This window comes from Manis javanica, chromosome 7, assembly GCF_040802235.1.
Source record: "Manis javanica isolate MJ-LG chromosome 7, MJ_LKY, whole genome shotgun sequence".
In the NCBI taxonomy this organism is placed as follows: Eukaryota; Metazoa; Chordata; class Mammalia; order Pholidota; family Manidae; genus Manis; species Manis javanica.
The window spans coordinates 107062285-107082520 of record NC_133162.1 but is presented as its reverse complement, the minus strand read 5'-3'; the positions used below and the strand labels follow the sequence as shown (position 1 = coordinate 107082520).

The following is a 20236-nucleotide window of genomic DNA, read 5'->3' as shown; positions in this document are numbered from 1 at the left end:
GTAAGGTCTGGGCAAGCAGCAGGGACGAGGAGAAAGGTTTTCTACACAAAAGGGAATTCTGATTTTCCTTATTACTGTCTCTTATAGCACTCTGAGCCTCAGCATATTGCAATTGCATATTTATTTAGGTAATTATAAGTTCAATGCTTTAATCTTCTTCTACTAGAAAGTGCTCTCCGTAAGAGGCATGTGACTGTTTCACTCACCACTTTGAATATATACATGTACATTACCTAGCCTAGTGCTTGGAACACACTGATTGTTCAGCTGATGTTTACTGCTGAATGACTGGCTAAGACCTAGGATTCCATGGTTTTTGCCATGCATTCATATTGCGATCTTGTTTCTCATCTCTAAGACTCTATTTCTTCATATATAAGATGGAGCAATAACAGTTCTTTCCATATAGGCTTGAGGTAAGAATTAAAGAGAATACTGAGTATCAATAAATGAAAGCTTTTATTAATTTGATAGGAAGAGACAGTGAGATGAACCAAAGACATGTTGAAGTTACAGCCTTTTAGTGGTAAGAGTCTGACCTTGTCTAGTTTTTTTCCCTAGAACTGTACATGCTCACCAGGTAAGGCAATACAGCAGGTTTCATTCAGCTGGGCTCTTCTCCCTTTGGACTAGGTAACCAGTAGTGCTGGCCACTGTGCATCCCATTGCCTCATCTCTGGAGCAGGACTCATAAAGAGCTGTTCCTTTTGCATCAAACTGTCCCAACAGTCAGTGAGCTAATATATGCGAAAGCAATGTCTGATAGATCGATCTGTAATGTGCAAGTCTGCACCGCCAGTTTGAGAGTACTAGGCTTCAGATTCTTAAATTGCTGGTAAAAAAGCAAATGAGCTGTGTTTGTGGATATGAAAAATAACTTGCTGTGGGCTGCAAACAGGCAGACCCTGGAGTCAGAGAAATCTGGATTCCAATCCTGGCTCTGCCTCTGACATGCTGGGTGACCTCCGGCCAGTTACTGCATCTTTCTGAGCTGGGGATTTCTCACTTGTTAGTCATGTATGTTTAGACCTACCTCCTGGTGCCACTGTAGGAAGAGGAAAAAAATTCCAGCTGGTGATACTGTGAACTCCATCTCCCTGCAAATGTACATCAATCTCAGGTCCAGAAGAAGGAGTAGTGGGTGACAGGAGAAAGGGTGTGGATTGCGAATGCTCCCCTATCGGCTATGCAGACTGACATTAAGGAGAGGTGTAGGTAACACCAACTGAGATTGGCAACCTCTGAGCAACAGCCCTCCTATAACCCAGGGTGTTCCTCCATGTCTGGATGAGGTCATAGGGCTCTGAAGAAATATTCGTAAAAATGCATTCATTCTTTCATTTACTTATTTTTAGCCAAACCTGATTTTTTTTTTTGCCAAATCAAATGCACCTCATACCGGGTTTTAATAGAGACAGGCAGAAGGTGCCAAATTTTAAGAAGGAAAAAAAAACCAGTAGGAAAAAATTAAAATAAATTAAGATAATTTTACCTGTTAGCTTTTTTACCCCCCATGAATTGGCAGAAAGTGTCTTTTATGAATTTTATCAGCAGAACTCCTTGGTTTGACACACAATATGATTGAGAACTGTAATCTCTACAAGCCCAAGTGTTTGTCATTCCTCCTACTAAATTTTTGGGAATATTTATTGAGTACTAGAACTACATAGTGATCTATGGGCTTTAAATTATAGACTAAAAAGGGGGCGTGTCACTCCCAGTGAAGCCTGTAAAAGACAAAGGTGCCCACACTCTGCATATCGCATATCAGGGCTGGGGCTTGGGATATGCATATTTTATTTTATTTTTGAGATACACATTTTATTTTTTTATAAAAACTCTGGGGAACAGACAACATCCAAAATTTACAGAGGTGGTAACTGAGATTTACGTTAAGTCACTTTCTCAAGGAAAGTCATTAGATCATTATTTAACACTATTCTAGGGGGCCAGTGTTTCAGGCCCAAATCTTAATTACTCAAATACAGTGGTCTCATTATTATTTGGGAGAAAACAGTACTCCATCCATCACTTTCCTGGTGGACAAAAGTACAGGTGCACTTGCAGGGAGAAGGAGGGGACCATGTGGGTTTGAAAGGGGTTGGTAAAGAGAAAGGGTGGTGCTGGTATGCGTTTGTGTGGGAGACATTCTGAAGTCCTGGACAGGTTGTTTTTGTTTTTTACCTTTAGATGCTCTGAAAGACAGATATATTTTGCCCTAATGGTCCTGGATCTACCCAACAGTATGTTAATACTGTAGCTTCATCTAAATGGAAGCAACATCTTTAGGAATAAATTATTCATTTTATTTAATGACAATTACTGAAGGCCCATCATGTGTCAGACATTGTGATAAGGACTGGAAGTTTATTCACCTGCCCTCCAGATTTTATAATCTGTCCAAGAAAAACACAGACATGGAAACAAGTGCGGTAATACCAGCACATGGAGGACTAGATACTGCAGGACACCAACATAATGAAAGTCAAGTTCCTGGTTCTTAAGGTACTTACATCACCATCTCCATCATCATCAACATCATCATTATCAATTTCCATGTTCCTGACATTCTTCTATGTGTCCTATTCTCATTTAATCTTTTTCCACTCGATGAAGCAGATGCTAATATTTCCTCATTTTAGAAAGGAGGAAACTGAAACACAGCAAGTGTAAAGTGAGTCTAAAGTGACTTAGATGGCAAAAATGATCGGAGAGTCCATGCTCTTAACCACTATGCTACACCACCTGGCATTGAAACAAAACATTACTGACTTTCTTTGATACTGGAAACCTCAAGATATAACTCCAGGAGGTTTCACACAGAGCAAAGGATACCACCAGATGAGGTTTCCCACTGTTTCCGAGCAGCAGTTTGCCTTTGGCCTTCCTGTTACCATGGCGCTGGGTGTCCAGCTTGCCTCTTAGAGATGAAAACTAAAGGCGCTCCCTCAGCCTTTAATTATTAATACTGACAAATAATTAATCATTAGCTCCGTGGTTTCTAAGAATTTATAGGAAGGACTATTTTAAGTATGGCATATTTTATCTTCCAGTTTAATAACTTTACCTCCTACACACTTCTCCCTTCTATGAAAGTGTTACACACATATGGGAATTATTTGAAAATTATCCATGGGTACATAATGGTAATATAGGCAAAATAAGAGTGGCCATGAGTTGAGGATTGTTTTTATTTAGTGACAGCAACACAAGATTACATTCTATTAATCATTAATATTTTGTATTAACCTTGTATTACTTTATGTATATGGCTGAAATTTCATATAATACAATGTTGAAAATATAAAAGAAACCCCCTTTCAAGATAGCCTGATAGAATTCCTGGAGCAGCAGTACTGATTTGTGACTTAAAGTAAAAACAAGAGGTGTGATCATTATTAGAATAGTGGCTGAGATAACTTCCAACACCACTAATTGTTGATCAGCAATAGGTTAAAATGGACGTGATGATACCTTGCAAAGTAGAAAACACTCAATGTTTCTTCCTTGCCCACTTGTAAGAGTCACTTATGGAGAGTTTTAATGCTGTGGACACCCCTTTGACATGGAAAGATTTTGACTAATGTGGGCTGGCATGAGCCCTGACATCATCTGTGCATTAAAAAAACTCCATGGGGTTGAGAACCTATATAATAAGCAAATAGTTGCTATTACTAAGCAAATAACATTGGATACTTCATGCAGGCATTTGCTTTATAGGCTGAAGATAGAGGAAAGTAGCAAGAAAACACCAAAGGATGGTTCTTGATCATTTGACTAATTTATTACTGGCACTTAAAAACTGGAGAGGCCATAGCTTCACAAATAGATGGTTTTCTCAGAAGAATATGAGACTATCATTAATCATTTAATAAAAGACTTAGATGATGAGGAATAAGAAGGCAGGAAGAGTGGCTGGATATTAGCTAGAGATTGTTGATGGTTTGAGAATACAGCTGACCTGAGAACAACACATGGGTTAGGAACACTGATCACCGTGCAGTTGAAAATTGATGGATAACTGTAGGGAAGTTGGGGTTCCTATGGCCAGGATCCTCACTGAACTTAAAAGACTTGATGATGTAACTGTCCTGTTGCTAGGCTCCTGCTTCCACACCCATAGGCAATAAGCTATAATTGCACTACACAGAGAGCTCGGCCCAGTGCTGTGGGCAGATGCAGAGACGCTAGTGCTCAACCTATAGCTGGGAGAACAACCCGGGTAATAAACCCTTTCACCCCAAGAACATTCTACTGTCATTTATTTGGTCACACTGAATCCATAGCGAACATGCCTTGGGCTGAAACCCATTGGCAAGACAACTAGCGACAGTCAGCAGGGTTCATTGTTGACCAAGGAAAAGTACAGGTTGCCCTTATGGGAGGGGTGCTTCAGCAGGCTGCCCCTGTGAATGGAGAGAGAGTGGATTGTCCCCCAATGGGTATGTGGTCTGAAGTGGCTTGCCTCCTACAGGGCTGGGCCCCACCCCAGGACTGGAGGCAAGTGGAGGTGACACCTGAAGCAGTAGGGGTGGCCCTTGGTATAGTAAGCAGATCCTTTGAGAAACAGAGTGCCTGTGAGGCAGCAGGGGTTGTGGGTTGGCTGCTTCTCACAGTATTAAAAAAGTCTACAGAAGAGAAGGACACATTCCTGAAAAAGACACAAGAAATGGTGGCATGAGAATGCAAGCTGTAAACTTCTGTGGATTCCCTCAAGAAAGAAATGGCATTGATGTGAGAGGAGGCAGCATGAGAATGCCGGCAGTGAGGTGCCATTGAAGAGGCTAAAGATTGCTTACAGAAAAAGACAGCAGCACTGCCAGGTGCTATGAAATAGGAAAAGGCCGTAAAGGAAAAAGATGAACTCCTGAGGGAAGCACAGGAGGAGGTGGCACAAGAATGCCAGCTGCGAAGCATTGAGGTGAAGGTAAGAGAGTTGATGAAGACTGAGCTAGCATTGCCGTGAGGCACTGTAGAAAAGGTAAAGGTTGTAGCAGAGGAGGCACTCGGGGAGGGGAGAGAAAGATGCCATCAACCCCAGAAATGGAGGAGCTGGGGAAGGATGAAGCGATGGTGCTGGAGGCACTGACCCCTCCTCTATTGAAAGCACGCCCAGTGGTTGTAAAGAAAATACTCAGCAGCCGAGGGTTCCCCTAGGAGAGGTGCAATCCCCTCCCCAGGTCAAGGAGCACTCCATGCTCCACCTCTATACTCAGGCTGATCTGGTGGATGTGGGCTCCTGGTTTAGGTAGATGCCTTCAAGCATCAAAATCAGCTTGGCTCCTGTGTCTGTAGGACTTAGGGATGGATGAAATTGTTCTGTCTGGATCAGAGGTGGGAAAGCAGGTTTCCTTGATGGTTCAGCTTGCATTGAGGCAGCGATTACAAAATGGACATCAGGCCCTAGGGAATCACTCCCTCCTCAATTGGCTTATGGTGGCACTCCAAGCTGTGTGGCCAAATCAGGGTGATCTACCATATTCCCCTGCTAGATGGCAGATGTATGCTGAGCTCCAACAGGTGTTACAGGAGGTAGGCATAAGAAAAGCCATCTTTAGCCCAGAGAATCACGGCCCAGATGAGGAACATTCCACTACTGGGATGAGAAATATTGTGTTTCAAACAGCTCCCACATCCCTCTTTGGGTCTCTAGTGGCCATTCTTTCCCCTCACTTAGGGCATCTCATAACCGAGGTGACACATACAGTAGGAGACTTAGGAGAGGCTGAAGCAATGAGAACATGGAAAGAAATAAGGCCTGCTACTTACATGAAAAACTTAACCATGAAGGTTATGAGGACCCAGATGTGGGTTGATATAATACAGGCCAGAGCAGACAGAAAGAAATTAGATGGGAAGTCAAACAGGATCTTACTGGAGCTATGGCAACAACTGAAACCAGAGCAGCAGTTCCAGCCATTAAGACTAAAGAGGCAGAGCCACAAGTCTGGCCTGTGTGTTTGCAAGACTTCCTGCTGGAGAGCGAGCCAAACTCACTTGAGCCCAGACAGGAAGCTGATTGGGGAACACAGTTCAAATGAGGGGAAGGTTGAGGTACCTTCCCTGAGGGACCAGGGGAGGACTGGAGGTCACATGTTGAAATAACGATCCATTGGTCCCCAGTGAACATACAACATGTCCTGGCTTTGGTGGACACAGGGGCTGAATGTTCACTGATTCATGGTAACCCTGAGTGGTTCCCTGTGACCCCCGCTATCATAGATGGATATGGGTATAAGGCCATCAGAGTGAAACAAGTCCAAATTCCTTTGAAAAAGGGCATCTACCCCAAAAGAGTATACTGTGTAAGTATCTCCCATCCCTGAGTATATTTTGGGGATTGATATCCTGCAGGGTCTATGGTTGCAGACCACTGCAGGTGAGTTCAGTCTGAGAGTACGTGTGGTGAAGGCAGTTCTGAGGGGACATGCTAGGCACCCACCCACAGCTTTGCCTGTGCCTTGGCAGGTGACTAATACCAAACAATACAAACTGCCTGGAGGGCATAAAGAGATTAAAGAAACTCTCCAGGAGCTGGAAAAGGTGGATATTATAAAGCCCACCCATAGCCCTTTCAATTCCCCAGCATGGCCAGTAAAAAAGCTGGATGGCTCCTGGCATATGACTGTGGATTACGGAGCACTGAATAAAGTCATACCCCCTATGCATGCTGCTGTCCCCTCTATTGCAGACTTGATGGATACCCTCAGCCATGAACTAGGAACACACCAGTATGTGCTAGATCTTGCTAATGCCCTCTTTTCCATCGACATTGAGAAAGAAATTCAGGAATAATTTGCCTTCATATGTGAAGGACAAAATGGACTTTTACGGTCCTTCACAGGGATACCTCCACAGTCCCATCTGTCATGGACTTGTAGCCCAGGACTTGGCTACATGGGAGAAACCGCCAATGGTGCAGCTGTACCCTATATTGATGATGCTATTCTCACATCCAATTCTCTTTCAGATCTAGAAGGTACAGCACCTAGACTGAGGCAATCTCTATAAGAGAAAGGATGGGCTGTGAATAGCACCAAGTTTCAAGAAACTGGTTCATCTGTCAAATTGTTGGGAGTTGTCTGGTTGGGTAAGACCAAAGTTGTAGAAGAAGCAATCATAGATAAAGTCCAGGCCTTTCCTACCCTTACAACTGTAGCATTATTACAGGAGTTTTTGGGTCTTCTAGACTACTGGAGAGTGTTTATCCCACATTTGGCACAAATTCTGAAGCCCTTGTACCAGTTGGTACAAAAGGGCATCAGGTGGGACTGGGAGAAGACATGTGCATCTGCCTTTACTACAGCAAAACAGGCAGTCAAGGCCGTTCAGGCCTTGAATGTAATAGACCCATCAAGGACCTGTGAGCTGGATGTTCATGTGACTGAAGACAGTTACAGATGGGGTCTCTGGCAGCAGCTTTAACAAACTCGCCAACCTATTGGATTCTGGTCATAACTCTGGAAAAGGGCAGATGTATGGTACACTTGTATAGAAAAACAACTGACTGCTGTGTATAATGCCTTGCTGGCTACAGAACGCATCACTGGAATGGCCACAATAAGGTAATAACCACCTATCCCCTCTTGGGGTGAGTACAAGACTGGACCCAAAAGCCAAGGAGTGGTGTGGCACAAACGCCCACACTGGCAAATTGGGTGCTTACCTATAGCAGTGTAGTGCCTCTCTAGTAGCCCCTTGAGTGAAGAACTCCAATGCTTATTGTGGCCAGTAACATATACTAGTGAAAAGCAGGAAGAACTTGCTTTTGAACCATTAATAGCAGAGAGTCCCTATTGGGAGGGAAGAGCCCCTATACCTGAAGATGCATGGTCCACAGATGGCTCCAGCTGTGGGCAGCCCTCAAAATGGAGGGCCATAGGTTTCCATCCTAAGACTGAGACAATATGGATGGAAGATGGTGAGGGGAAGAGCAGTCAATGGGCAGAGAGGTGGGCTGTGTGGCTTGTGATCAGCCAGGAACTCTCCCCTATAGTTGTCCGCACTGATAGCTGGGCTGTCTATCAGGGCTTGACCCAGTGGCTACCAACTTGGTACCATGCCAACTGGCTGGTTGGTCACTAGCCTGTTGCTAGGTTACTGCTTCCATACCCATAAGCAATAAGTTATTATTGCAAGAATTGTGGCAAGACTTATTGGCCTGTGGTCAGACTAAAATAATTACAGTATACCATGTGACAGGTCATTTGCCACTGGCATCCCCAGGAAATGATGAACCAGTTAAATTGGCCCAGATGCACTGTTTAGAAGGAAAGCCTGCCTCTGATATAGCCAAATGGTTACATCAGTTTGTTGCATGTGGGGCAAAAGACAAAGTGGGCTGTAGCCCATCAGTGGGGCTTGCCTTTGACCTTTGAAAAAGTTAGTAGAGCTTGGCAGGAGTGTGTCCTATGCCCCAAAAGGGACTTACACTGAGTTCCTCAGCAACATGGGACAATAGCTAAGGGGCCGATACTCTCGTCAGGTGGCAGATAGACTATACTGGGCCTCTATCTGTGTCAGAAGGATATCGATATGCTATGACTTGTGTGGACACAGCTACTGGATTTCTAGTTGCTTTTCCTACCTGTTGTGCAGACTAGCAGATGACCAAAAGAGGCCTGAAGCATCTCTTTGCTGCCTATGGCCAACCACAAGTAATAGAGAGTGATCAGGGCACCCATTTTACTGGACATACACTGCAAGAATGGGTGCAACAGTTGGGAATCAAATGGAAGTTTCATGTGCCATACAATCCTACCACAGCAGGCATGATAGAGAGGAACAATGGCTTGTTAAAATCTGTACTAAAGTCAGATACCAATAGTCTGCAGGGATGGTCAGTCTGCTTATGGACCACTGCTATGGCGTTTGAACAAGAGACCCTGAAAGGAAACTCTGAGCCCCACAGACATGTTAATACATATTGTTGATGCCGCTATACAACTGCAAATACAAACCAAGGAAGAATCATTGAAGCCGAGGTTCAGCCACCAGAATAATATCTTGCTGCCTGCACCAACTGCACTAAACCCTGGGGACTCCATTGAGTGATCGTGGCCTTGGACCTTTTGACACATGGACCAATGATGGCTGGCTCTCCCGGCACCTTGGGGATAAAGCCTGGAAGTTGGCCTCCTGTGTATTCCTGGAATAACAGCAGAGTGGCCCCCAGATATCACAGTATTATACCCTGAATGGTCAGAAGGTAGGAGTATCTTACTGGAATTTTGTTTTATCATTATGGCCAGTGCATCCACCTCCAGTAGCACTAAATATACACCCTTCAGTAACCCCCATGGGGAGAGGAGTAAAAGTATGCTATACTAGACCTGGAAGGGACCGGGACCCCCTTCCTGCTACAGTCCTATCACAGGACCACTCTCTTGTATGCATCCTACCTAATGAACAAGATTTGCTTATGTTGGTGTGATTAAAGTATGTGTCTTATTGCCCTTAAGGTCTTTGTGGATTGTGAACCTCCTCTGGCTTGAGGAATATTGTAATTTTTGTTCAAAATCTTATTGTATCTTAATTTTGTTATTATCTCTAAGTTGTTGCTCTTTATTACCCTTAAGGTTTTTGTGGATTGGGAATCTCCTCTGGCTTGAGGATTATTATAATTTTTGTTACCTGTATCAAAATCTTGTTGTATCTTAATTTTTGTTATTATCTCTAAGTTGTTGTTCTTTATTATCCTTAAGGTTTTTGTGGATTGGGAACCTCCTCTGGCTTGAGGATTATTATAATTTTTGTTACCTGTATCAAAATCTTGTTGTATCTTAATTTTTGTTATTACCTCTAAGTTGTTGTTATCCTCTGTTGCTGTTGTGGAATATGGTTACAGTGCTCCAGCTTTCTCAAACATGGACCACTCAGGAAAATGAAGAGCATGTAGATTGTAAGGCAAGAATGCTGGAGTTGGGGGAGTATGGGGAAGTTGGGGTTCCTATGGCCAGGATCCTCACTGAACTTAAACCACTTGATGATGTAACTAGCCTGTTGCTAGGCTACTGCTTCCATACCCATAGGCAATAAGCTACTATTTCACTATATAGGGAGCTTGGACCTGTGCTCTGCATGGAGGAAGAGACACTAGTGCTCGACCTACCACCAGGAGAACAAGCTGAGTAAAAAACCCTTTCACCCGAAAAATGTTCTGTGGTCATTTCTTTGGTCACACTGAATTTATAGTGAACTTGCCCGGGGTGGAAACCCATTGGCGAGACAATAACTTTTAAACCCCCAAAACTTTACTGACAGCCTTCTGATGTCTGGAAGCATTACTGATAACATAAATAGCCAATTAACACATATTTTGTATGTTATTCCTATTACATATTATATTCTTAAAGTAATCTAGAGAAAAGAAAATGCTTTTTCATATTGTTGCAAATCTCCAAAAACTTTCCCAATATATTTATTAAAAATAATCTGCCTGTAAGTAGACTCACCCATACAGTTCAAACCAGTGCTGTTCAAGGGTCAACCGTACTTTTGTGTCACAAGGATTCAACTCAGGAATCCATCCCAGAACCCAATAAAAGCTGACATAACTTACTATTGCTAAGGCACAAATCACTCGCAGTGCACTCAGCCCCCTGGAACCATGCTTGCTTTCTGAAAGGTCTAGAATGGATTTGGTTTGGGATTCACATAATCCAGTGATCCTGGTGATATCAAGAACCTATTAAATCATAATGTCTTTGAGTAAAACCTAAGCATAAAAGTATATTTTTGATATTTCCAGGTGATTCCATTGTGCAGCCAAGTTTGGGAACCACAAACATACCTCTTTTTAACTTTGATGACCTAATCTGAAACCACAGCTGCAAAGAAGAGTCCCTCCATCCTCATTAGTTGAGATTGCTACCTGCTTAGGCCCACCCTTCTCCTGATCTCTCAATTTATGTTAAACCACTCCTCTCCATCCCACACTCTAGCCCACCTGTGTCCTCACCTGCTGAATTGTCCCCAGTTCATGTATCTTACTTCACAGCTTTGACCACATCACTGCCTTGCTCAAAAATTTCTAATGGATCCACCCACACCTGGAGGTCTGTAACCAACATGCAGTTACTACTGGGGGGCTTACAGAAAGGTACAATACAGCTTCCATCTGGTCTACTGAGTTGGAATCTGCATTTAATGAGATCCCAACAGGACTTGTATGAGCATGTAAGTTTGAAAAGTACTCTACTGGAACACCATTCCCAAAGTATCTTTTGAAGGACACTCACTAGGACAGAAAATCTATTGCCTAGATTCAAAGTCACATGGTTCTTTCTCTTCCCAGTACATCTGTCTATTAAAAAAATATTTACAGAGTGGAAACCATGTCTCATATTGAGCTGTGTTTAAAGGATCCAGCAATGAAGATGACAGAGGTGTTCCCTGCAATGCATAGACTTACAATGTAGCAGGGACAATATTAACAAGGAAAGGTTAGTATGGGAGTGTTATAAAGGGAATGTGCAGGATGCTGTGGGGTGATCTAGTGAGTTAGGTGGATTGGGAATGGCCTAATACATCTGGGAGATCTGGGAAATGAGAATAGCATTCCTGGGAGAAGGCTGCTAGTGCAGATTCCTGTGGCTGCACACACTAAGGGCCAGGAAGGAATGGCAGCTGAACACACTGCCAGCTTCACACACAGCAAGTGAAAAGGCTTGGAAAAACTGTGGAAATGCTTGCTCAGTGCCTACTCCATACAAGGCAGGGCTCTAGGTACATTCCTTACAGGTAGGTGTGATTACTAACCCTGTTTTACAAATGAGGAAACTGAAGTACAGAGAGATTAAGTAATGTGTTCACCATCACACAGCAAACCTTGGAACTCAATCCTGGTCACTTGGCTAAAGCATCTTTGTTCTTAGCCATCACACTTTATAATTCTTGAGCTTGGAAGAACATGATACACTCAAGAAGATGAAAAACAGACCATATGTCCAGCATTCAAGCAGTGTTTATTCATGGATTTGTGGTTCTTTATTATTCATAAAAAGAGGAATGCATCATCACCATTCAGGTGCATCTTTCTATAACTTAAATTTTGGGGAACAATCCCATAGCTATTGAATCAGAATTTATAGCCATGGAGCTGAAAACCTGCTCATTAGTAATGTTTCCTGGTGATTCAGAGGCAATAAAGTTTGAGAACCATAGGTTTAGAGACCTTGTCTTCCATATTCTCCTACCTCTCATAGTGCTCCCTAATTAACCCATGGTTATTTAATAATATATTGGTCCCAAGGTATAAACTAAATGTGAGGGTAAACAGGATTCAAGTGGAAAGTTGGAATAACTTTGAAAATTGAATCTTTGTTCCTCCAGGTCCCCTGGCTGCCAGGCTATGAAAAGAATTATCTGGGCTTGAAAAATTGGAAGCAAAAAGAGACCACAGAGGCTCAGAACTGCTTTCATTACAATGCCAACCATTTAAATAACTAATTGAATCTCTGGGATTGGAATAAAATTTAACACTGCTAGAAGAGCAATCATTTCATTGTCTATGATTTTTCCATCCTCAGCCAGGGCTAGCAGAAGACTCTCTGGCAGCAGAGAGAATTTCCTTGAATGTAGAATTCATGCAATAGCAGTAGCTGAAGTAATCTCTGGTCACTAGGGACACTGGCTCAACAAAATTAATATGTTTCCCTAAGTGTCAGGGGGCCTTAACAACTCCAACACCAATATCTGACTGCCAGTAGGGCATGCTTTTTAATTCTGTCTCTCCTTTCTGATAAACACTGAACAGAGGAATTAGGCTAATCTCTCATGAGGAAGAAACTAAAAGAAATAGTTGAACCTCAGTAAAACTCCATCATCATATTTTACTTTGTCTTCTTTGCATTTTTCCAATATTGATTTTTAAGAGTTTAAATGTTTTTAAGGTACATCACTATTAAATTTCCAATAGGAAGCTTCCTAGATACTGTCTTTCAAATGGTTCAGGATAGAGATCATAGCTTTTCTTTCCCATTCTATCTGGAAATGACATTCCTCTGCTCTGCCTATTCAACAAATTCTGTCCATCCAGTTCGCTTACATTGGATCACCACTTAGTAAAATAAGTTTTGGAAAGTTTTTGGAAGAGATTGTTGCTCTCATCCCTCAAAAGATCAGATCAATATTCCACTGTATTTTCAAAGCTCTTTCATATTCAACATATTTAGTTCTGATTCTAATTGTAAGAAAAGCTCATAGGCTGCAACACCATGAATTCTGTGGCAAGGGATCATTAAGATGATGAAATGGCAATTATAAAAACTTTATGCAGTTTCCCCACCATTGCAATATAAGATACTTAAGATAATCTTCAATAGCTGAATCTTTGCCAGTCACAGAGAGGTGGTATAAAGTGGCAGTCAGATCTGTGTCAATGTTGACCTATTTTCATGTCACTCCCACGATAATGTGAGTCAAAGAACATTTTGGGGTCCTAGATGCACAGGGCTGGAATTTCCCAAGGAAAGGTGTTACTGCTCTCAATCTCTGTGATAGGTTTTCTCTTCACTGCATATTCTGTCTCTCTTCTCTCAGGAAGCTAGCACACAATAGAGTGACAGGCATGCCTTGCCTGGAAGGACATGACTGCCAAGAGAAGATCAGGGATGTGTGCAGGAGACAAAATCCACTTTGGGAACCAGAGTTGGGATTCTTTCCATCCTTTCATTTTTTGAATTTGCTTTACCTTACTAAGAAAATGTTAAGATCCATAGGTTCAAGGCTAGGGTGTAAGACTAGGGGAGAGGAGCCAAGTTATTAACTCTAGTCTTAAGTTGAAAATGGAGATACAAGGTGTACTTGTATCTCAACATGGACTAGCTCATCAGGGGACTGCAATAAGAGTGGGGGAAAGACCTGGGCTAAGAAGGAGGGTCACCTTAGCAAGGTGCTTTGGTGTGGCCTCTAGGACTGAGGTATTATGTATTCTGGCTCATAGCCCTCCAAATGCACCCAGATGTATAAAATAGCACGGTTAAGAGGAAAGAAACATAAGTCTTACATTGCCAATTTCTGTGCCTGTTCAACAATTTTTAATGTATCTACCCTTGTTCTTCTATTGTATTATACTTATCAGTGATGCAGGCATAGTGCTTAAGGCCCTATGTTTTAATGCAGAAGCCTACCGGCAGGGGGAAAATACACAGAATTCATGAAGAAATTGAATGGTGATGATGCTTTATAAGGAACTACAGTTGAATGGCTGCTCAAAATGCTACAACAGGATTAGCAGATTTCTGCAATGCACACCACTGAAATTATGGCATATAGTAATAATATGTTTTCCCTGTCAGCTTCTGATGGATCTGGAAATCCAAGACTTGATTTACAAATTTTATAAACCTTGTTCTCAGAGTGACATGCAAATAGAAAAGAAGGTTGCTCACATTCTACGATCACTCACTCATTTAGCAGTGGGGAAAACAATTAGTTGACTAGGAAAGAAAGCATGAACAAAAGAGAATCCACCTACCTGGCTGGCACAACCTTGGGCAGGGTGTCCACTCACTGAAAGCAGTTACAATACAGTCTTTTCTGCATGGGAGAAGACAAGGACGTACTATTTCAGGCCGAGTAGAATCTGGACACCTGTCAGTGTGAAGAGACCATATCAATGCCTCCTGGAGGAGTAAGTAGTTTAGCCAACAACTATATGATTTCAGAACAGAAAACACTGTGTCCCTGTTGTCCCTTCTATAGACAGGGAAGAAAAACTCAGAGAGGGGAAGCTACTTTACTAAAGGCTCACAGCCAGAGGTAAGAGTTGAAGCAGACTTCAGCTCCCTCGATCCAGAGACCAAAACACTTTCCATTAGACTAGGAAAAGAACAAGCCCTGAAAGACATGCCAATTAAAGTAACATTTGATTTTTTTCAGAATGAATATATCTGATATATTTTTTGAAAAGTTTTTTACCTAGGGTGGTATATTTAATCAGTGATATCCTACAAAAGGAAAAGAAAAACAAAATATATGGATATATTGAAAAACAAAAATCACTGAAGACCACTTAAATATACTACACATTTCTGAAATTAATGGAATTTCCAAATATTTAAATAACTAGTAGGTGTCCTATAGGACATGTAGATTGATGAGGTGGAGTAAACGAGATATGACAGACTGCAAATAACTGTGCTAACTATCATTAACAAGAGAAACACTTTAATTATATTATTTTGCTGATAAATAATTTAATGCTCATACTTGGGAGGCAAGTAATGTAAGCAGTCAACAGCTTGATATTCACTTTGAAGAACTAGTCTCAAAAGCAATCAAGTTTCTGTTTATTTTCTTTCTTGCCTGCTTGTTTTTATGAATACAGAGGGCTAAAAATACATTTGTTACCTTCAAATACAGATATGCCAAAAGAAAAATGGGAGAGCACTCCACACCTATATTTGCATTTTAAATTCTGTTTCCCAAAGGTTTCTTATAAAACACAGAAATATAGTGTATAAAACTTAAAAGCATGACCTTTGATATCCCATAGCAGTGTTAAGTATTTTGCCTACATTCTTTCATTTATTCCAAATAACAGTGGGAGGCATTAGAATCTTCACATTCAGATGATAAATTATGGTGCTGTAATAATAAGTAATGGACCCAAAGTCGCATGAGGACAGAGAAAAATTATGATAGAAGAAACACAGTCCAGCAAGTTAAAAGAGACAATTAATAGACCTTCTAGTAGAAAAGAACAGAAAATAGAGGAGATAAAATTAACAAGGAAATAATGGATTAAAAAAACCACAAAGCTGATGGAAGTATGATTGATAATTCAAACGCCAAGTCCATCAGTTGTATGCAACACGACCAACATGAAAACACATAGGTTGTCCCATTTCAAACACCAATAAAAAGAGAAGAGATAATAATGATTGAGGAGAAAGAAGAAGAAAAACAGGTCACTGTAAGAGGGAAGAAGAATCTGACTGACATCAGACCTCATCAACTTACATAATTATAAAAATGGAAATATTTTCTTAGTTTTAGAAACAACACATAAGCAACATATAGAACACTGAATTTGGCTGTGGTGTGGAAGGTGTATGATATTTTGTCATCATAAGGTGAAGACCCAGTGGACCAAGGATGGTGGGTGGCAGGGGAAGGAAAGAGAGTAGAGGCTTGGATATCCTCATCCTACAGAGCAGGTGGGCAGAAATCCAATCCAAATATAAATGAAGTCAGCAGTCAAATTCTAAAAGTATTCATCAGAGGTACTAATGTTACCAACCAGCAGAACACCAACAACGTAGGGGGATTCAGGAGAGTTGCTGATGTAAATGGTCCAAGGTTCATTTCTTTCATGAGAGGGAATCAAGGAATGGGCATCTTAAATTGATAAATGACAAGATACATGAATAATATGTGAAAAATCTATCATTTAGAGTTTGGAAAAAAAAAATACCAGAAAGGGAAGAGGGATAAGAACATTTATGTGTGGTTGGTTGTTCAAAGCAGGAGTGGAGGTAGGTAAGATGGAGGTAGATAAAGACACAAGGGAGGCAGATAGGAAAAGACAAAAAGAAGGTCGTAGGGATGGATGGATGGGAGCAAGGGTACGCACATGGCTTCTCTTTGTTATATATTATATATCTCTTGTGTAGTGTTGTGATTTGTAAACCATGTGAAGGCATACCCAGTCAAAATATAGAGAGAAAGAGAGAGGGGGAAGAAAAAAACAGCAGCTGTTAAAAACTGGATGTACCTGGGATGTGGGATACTAAGTGGAGGGGGAGATGGCTGGGGACCTGATGCGTCCCGTCATCATCCTTCCGTATTATTTTACTTCTACTATGTATCACCTAATACTTTTGATAAAAATCAATTAAAATGGAAAATGTATATACTTGCAGAGAACGAATCACTCAATAAGTTATTAATGGCATTATTATCAATCATCCTTAATACACCCAAAAGCTATCAAAGAAATCAATTCAACATAACAATAGAAAGAAAGAAGTATGTCTTTAGGAGGATATGGTATTATTTAAACAAGCTACTCTGGTAAGGAAAATTTATGTCATACTTCACTAAAGATAGCAAAAAGACACTAAAAACATTCCCAAGTCTTTTATTCATACTCTGAGGTCTACTAAAACGAAATTGAACTGCTATTTATTCTAACTTCTCCAATCTCTCCTAGTGTATGTTTTGAAGTGAAACTACAACTTGAAAACACCTGTGTGCTCAGCCAACGACCCAGCCAATCACACTCACCTGTACACGCACAAAACAGCTTAGAAATATTTCTGAAGAGGATGGCTTACACTGCAAGGCCTTTGCCCACTTCAGTTAGGAGTAAGTGTCGGTCTCTTTCAGGGAGCTGGTACTGTCTACTTGATCTACCCTTTATCATCATCGCAATTCACAATAAATCCAGGGCATAATGTCAACTTTCCCTAATATGCCCCCTTTCTCCGTGTTCTCCCATTAAGTCCATAGGAGAGAAACAGTATTAACTCCTCAACTGTAAAGGTCAGGCTCAGGTTACATTGCTTTTATAGAGGCCGTGAACTGAGGGCTTTCCCAGAATGTGATTTCTGGTCTGACAGTAGCCAAATATTCTCTTGTCAGTGAAACTGTCTATTTTTGTTCCTCTCTTCTGCCAGTAAGGTTGACTCTTTTCTCAGGGGATCAACTTTCTCTTCCATTCTATTTACATGTTGTCTACCCCTTTAAGCATTGTCACATTTCCAATTCTCAACAATTTCCTCTTTGTCTTCAGAAATATTCTTTTTGACCATTAGCAACATGTGTGCCCTCCATTTCTAAAAACTGTAAGGTTTGTTTTCTGTATTATATTATCACTGGCCAAAAAAAGGCTTTGACATCTCTCGTGCTATCTTAGTATGTGTATGTCTAAATGCACATACATGTGTGCACAGTGATACACTAATTTTGAATGGCTTGATGGTACAGTTCTACCTAACATCACATCTTAAAAGTTTCATATTTTAGCTCAGTGTAAATATTTAGTAACAGTAAGTGAACAACTGAATAACACTCTATGCCACTGGAGCCTGACAACAAATAAATTCCTGCAAACATTAGGCTAATTACCCAGCCATTTCCAAAGCAAAATGAAGCCTTAAAACCTAGGGAAGCAGATTCACTTTTTAGGTAGTAAACAAAGTATGGTCCCTTGTCTTTTGTCATAATTTATAATTCTTAATTTTGCATCACATACTGATCCTAGATTGGCAGTATTCTCCATACAAGGATGAGTGGATTTCATTTCAACACATTTTCCTGCACTTGCATTGGAATAATGTTCTATAACTATTGTCTCTTTGTTGCCCTGTATCATTCAGTTCCTTATAAGCACTGTGCTGAAATACATCAGACTGAGCTACAAAGATCTGCCATTTTCCAGTTATGCCTTCATTCCCAAGATGCAGGCACACAGCGCCTACCCCCTCCCTTTGGGTGGAGTGGTGACCTGGGACCTGATGGGCCTACACCCTCAGAGGTGGGGCAAACCTGCCAGCTTCTTCAACATTACATGTTTAAACAGAGCTCTGCATTACTACAGATCACAAAATGCCAGGTGTTTTCACATTAAAGGTCTTATCAGGACTTTGGGAAGGCTTTGAGTTGTGTGTTTTTAATCTTTTTTATTATGTTTTTGTCCTTTACAAGTGACCGAAAAAAGCATTGGCCAGTGAAACAAAACCAAACAAAACCCCAGAAACATCCCAAGGAGCTCTTGCTTCTGAGTTAGCTGCACCCCAGATAGTTCTCATTTTCTGATATGATCAGCTCTGTTACTCATACAACGGTAACATTCTCACCTGTACAATTACCTGGAGACCGAAACACCAACCCAGGGAAGCAAGAACTTGGAAGCACCTCTGCTTCCCAGGGCAGTGGGCTTAGGGATAAACCACATTATGTCAGTCCATCTATTTCCTGGAGACATGCTTCTTTCTCTCCATCCTGAAGGCCCCTCTTTCTTTAGCACATTTTCTTCTTCTTTCCTTTTTCTATATCCCTACCCAACCCCAAAGATTTCACAAATGGCAGGGGATCTTTTTCCATTGCAATGGCTTTTCACATGAAAAAGAACAAAAATACATTTTTTTGAAAGGGCAGAGTAAAGGATAATTTCTCCTACTGATGATCTCACTACCTCATTATGTGCTTTGCTGGACACTACGTATTAATTTCTTAGCTCAATTAATCTCCTTAACCTCAAGAATTTTTATTAGCTTTACTAAAGTCAACGCAGGCTCCTCATATTGAGCAGAATTTTTTGGAGATATACAGTAAGAATTAAAACTACATTGTTTAAGTCTCTGGCCTCATTAACAGTGCAAAATTAATTAGTAAAGTCTTTATACATGTGTGTGCATATTAAGAAAAACATCTATGCATTTTTTCTTCCTGTGTTGGTAAACTTAGCAAAACTGGAAGTTACACACTGTAATAATATTTTATTCTCACTTATGTAAATTCTCAAACAAATGTATATACCTTTGTGAATTATGTTTTAAACTGTAAACTTATGGTCCTGTGATTTTTTTGGTCACAGAATACCATTAAGTTAACAACTGAGTAAGTTTATGTGTACAATTTTTATTAAAAACCATCAAATTATGAAAATAGAAGAGGAAATAGAGGGCTAATGACCTATAATTCAACTTTTCATGTCCAAATAGCATTTTAAAATGTGACAATAATTTATTTGGTAGGTGTTAGTCCCAATTCTTATGCCCCTTAGCAATGAATTTAACAAATTGCATTTATATCAAGTTTTCCTGTTGTGGTTCAGAGCTGAAAATTTTGTGAAAGGGAAATTAGACTTCAGGCATATTAAATTCTCTCATCACTATAAAGAATAATAGTTTGCTGCATTTTATATAGGGTTTACTACTATACCTAAGCTATATTTATTCTTATTTGAATATTCAAGCTAATATTTCATGCATCTTCTTTTAATCATTTGCAAATTTACATCATAAAAATGTACATTATCAAGGCTGTAATCCTTCCCAAAGTAAAAGGATTTCTCATGTTTGCATGATACTTTTAATAAGCATGTAGGATTTTTACCATCACCCTATGAATAAGATTATCACCTGAAGTGGTGATTTGCAAACATTATTGTCCATGTTCACCTATAATTCCCATTGTTTCAGTCAGGGCATGTGATGCGACTGATACCAGCAAAGCTGAAACACGCAAATGATACAAGCTGATCTCCAACAATAAACACAAGCAA

At 40.7% G+C, this 20236-nt stretch overlaps 1 protein-coding gene across 1 annotated transcript in view; it reads right to left on the bottom strand.

The window, feature by feature from the left end:
- Positions 1–20236, bottom strand: part of THSD7B (thrombospondin type 1 domain containing 7B) — a 905223-nt gene that overhangs the window by 376098 nt on the left and 508889 nt on the right. Inside the window, exon 10 of the mRNA XM_037020802.2 lies at positions 14480–14595. Within this exon, the coding sequence (XP_036876697.2) occupies positions 14480–14595 (116 nt within the window). The remainder of the gene's footprint in view (positions 1–14479; positions 14596–20236) is intronic.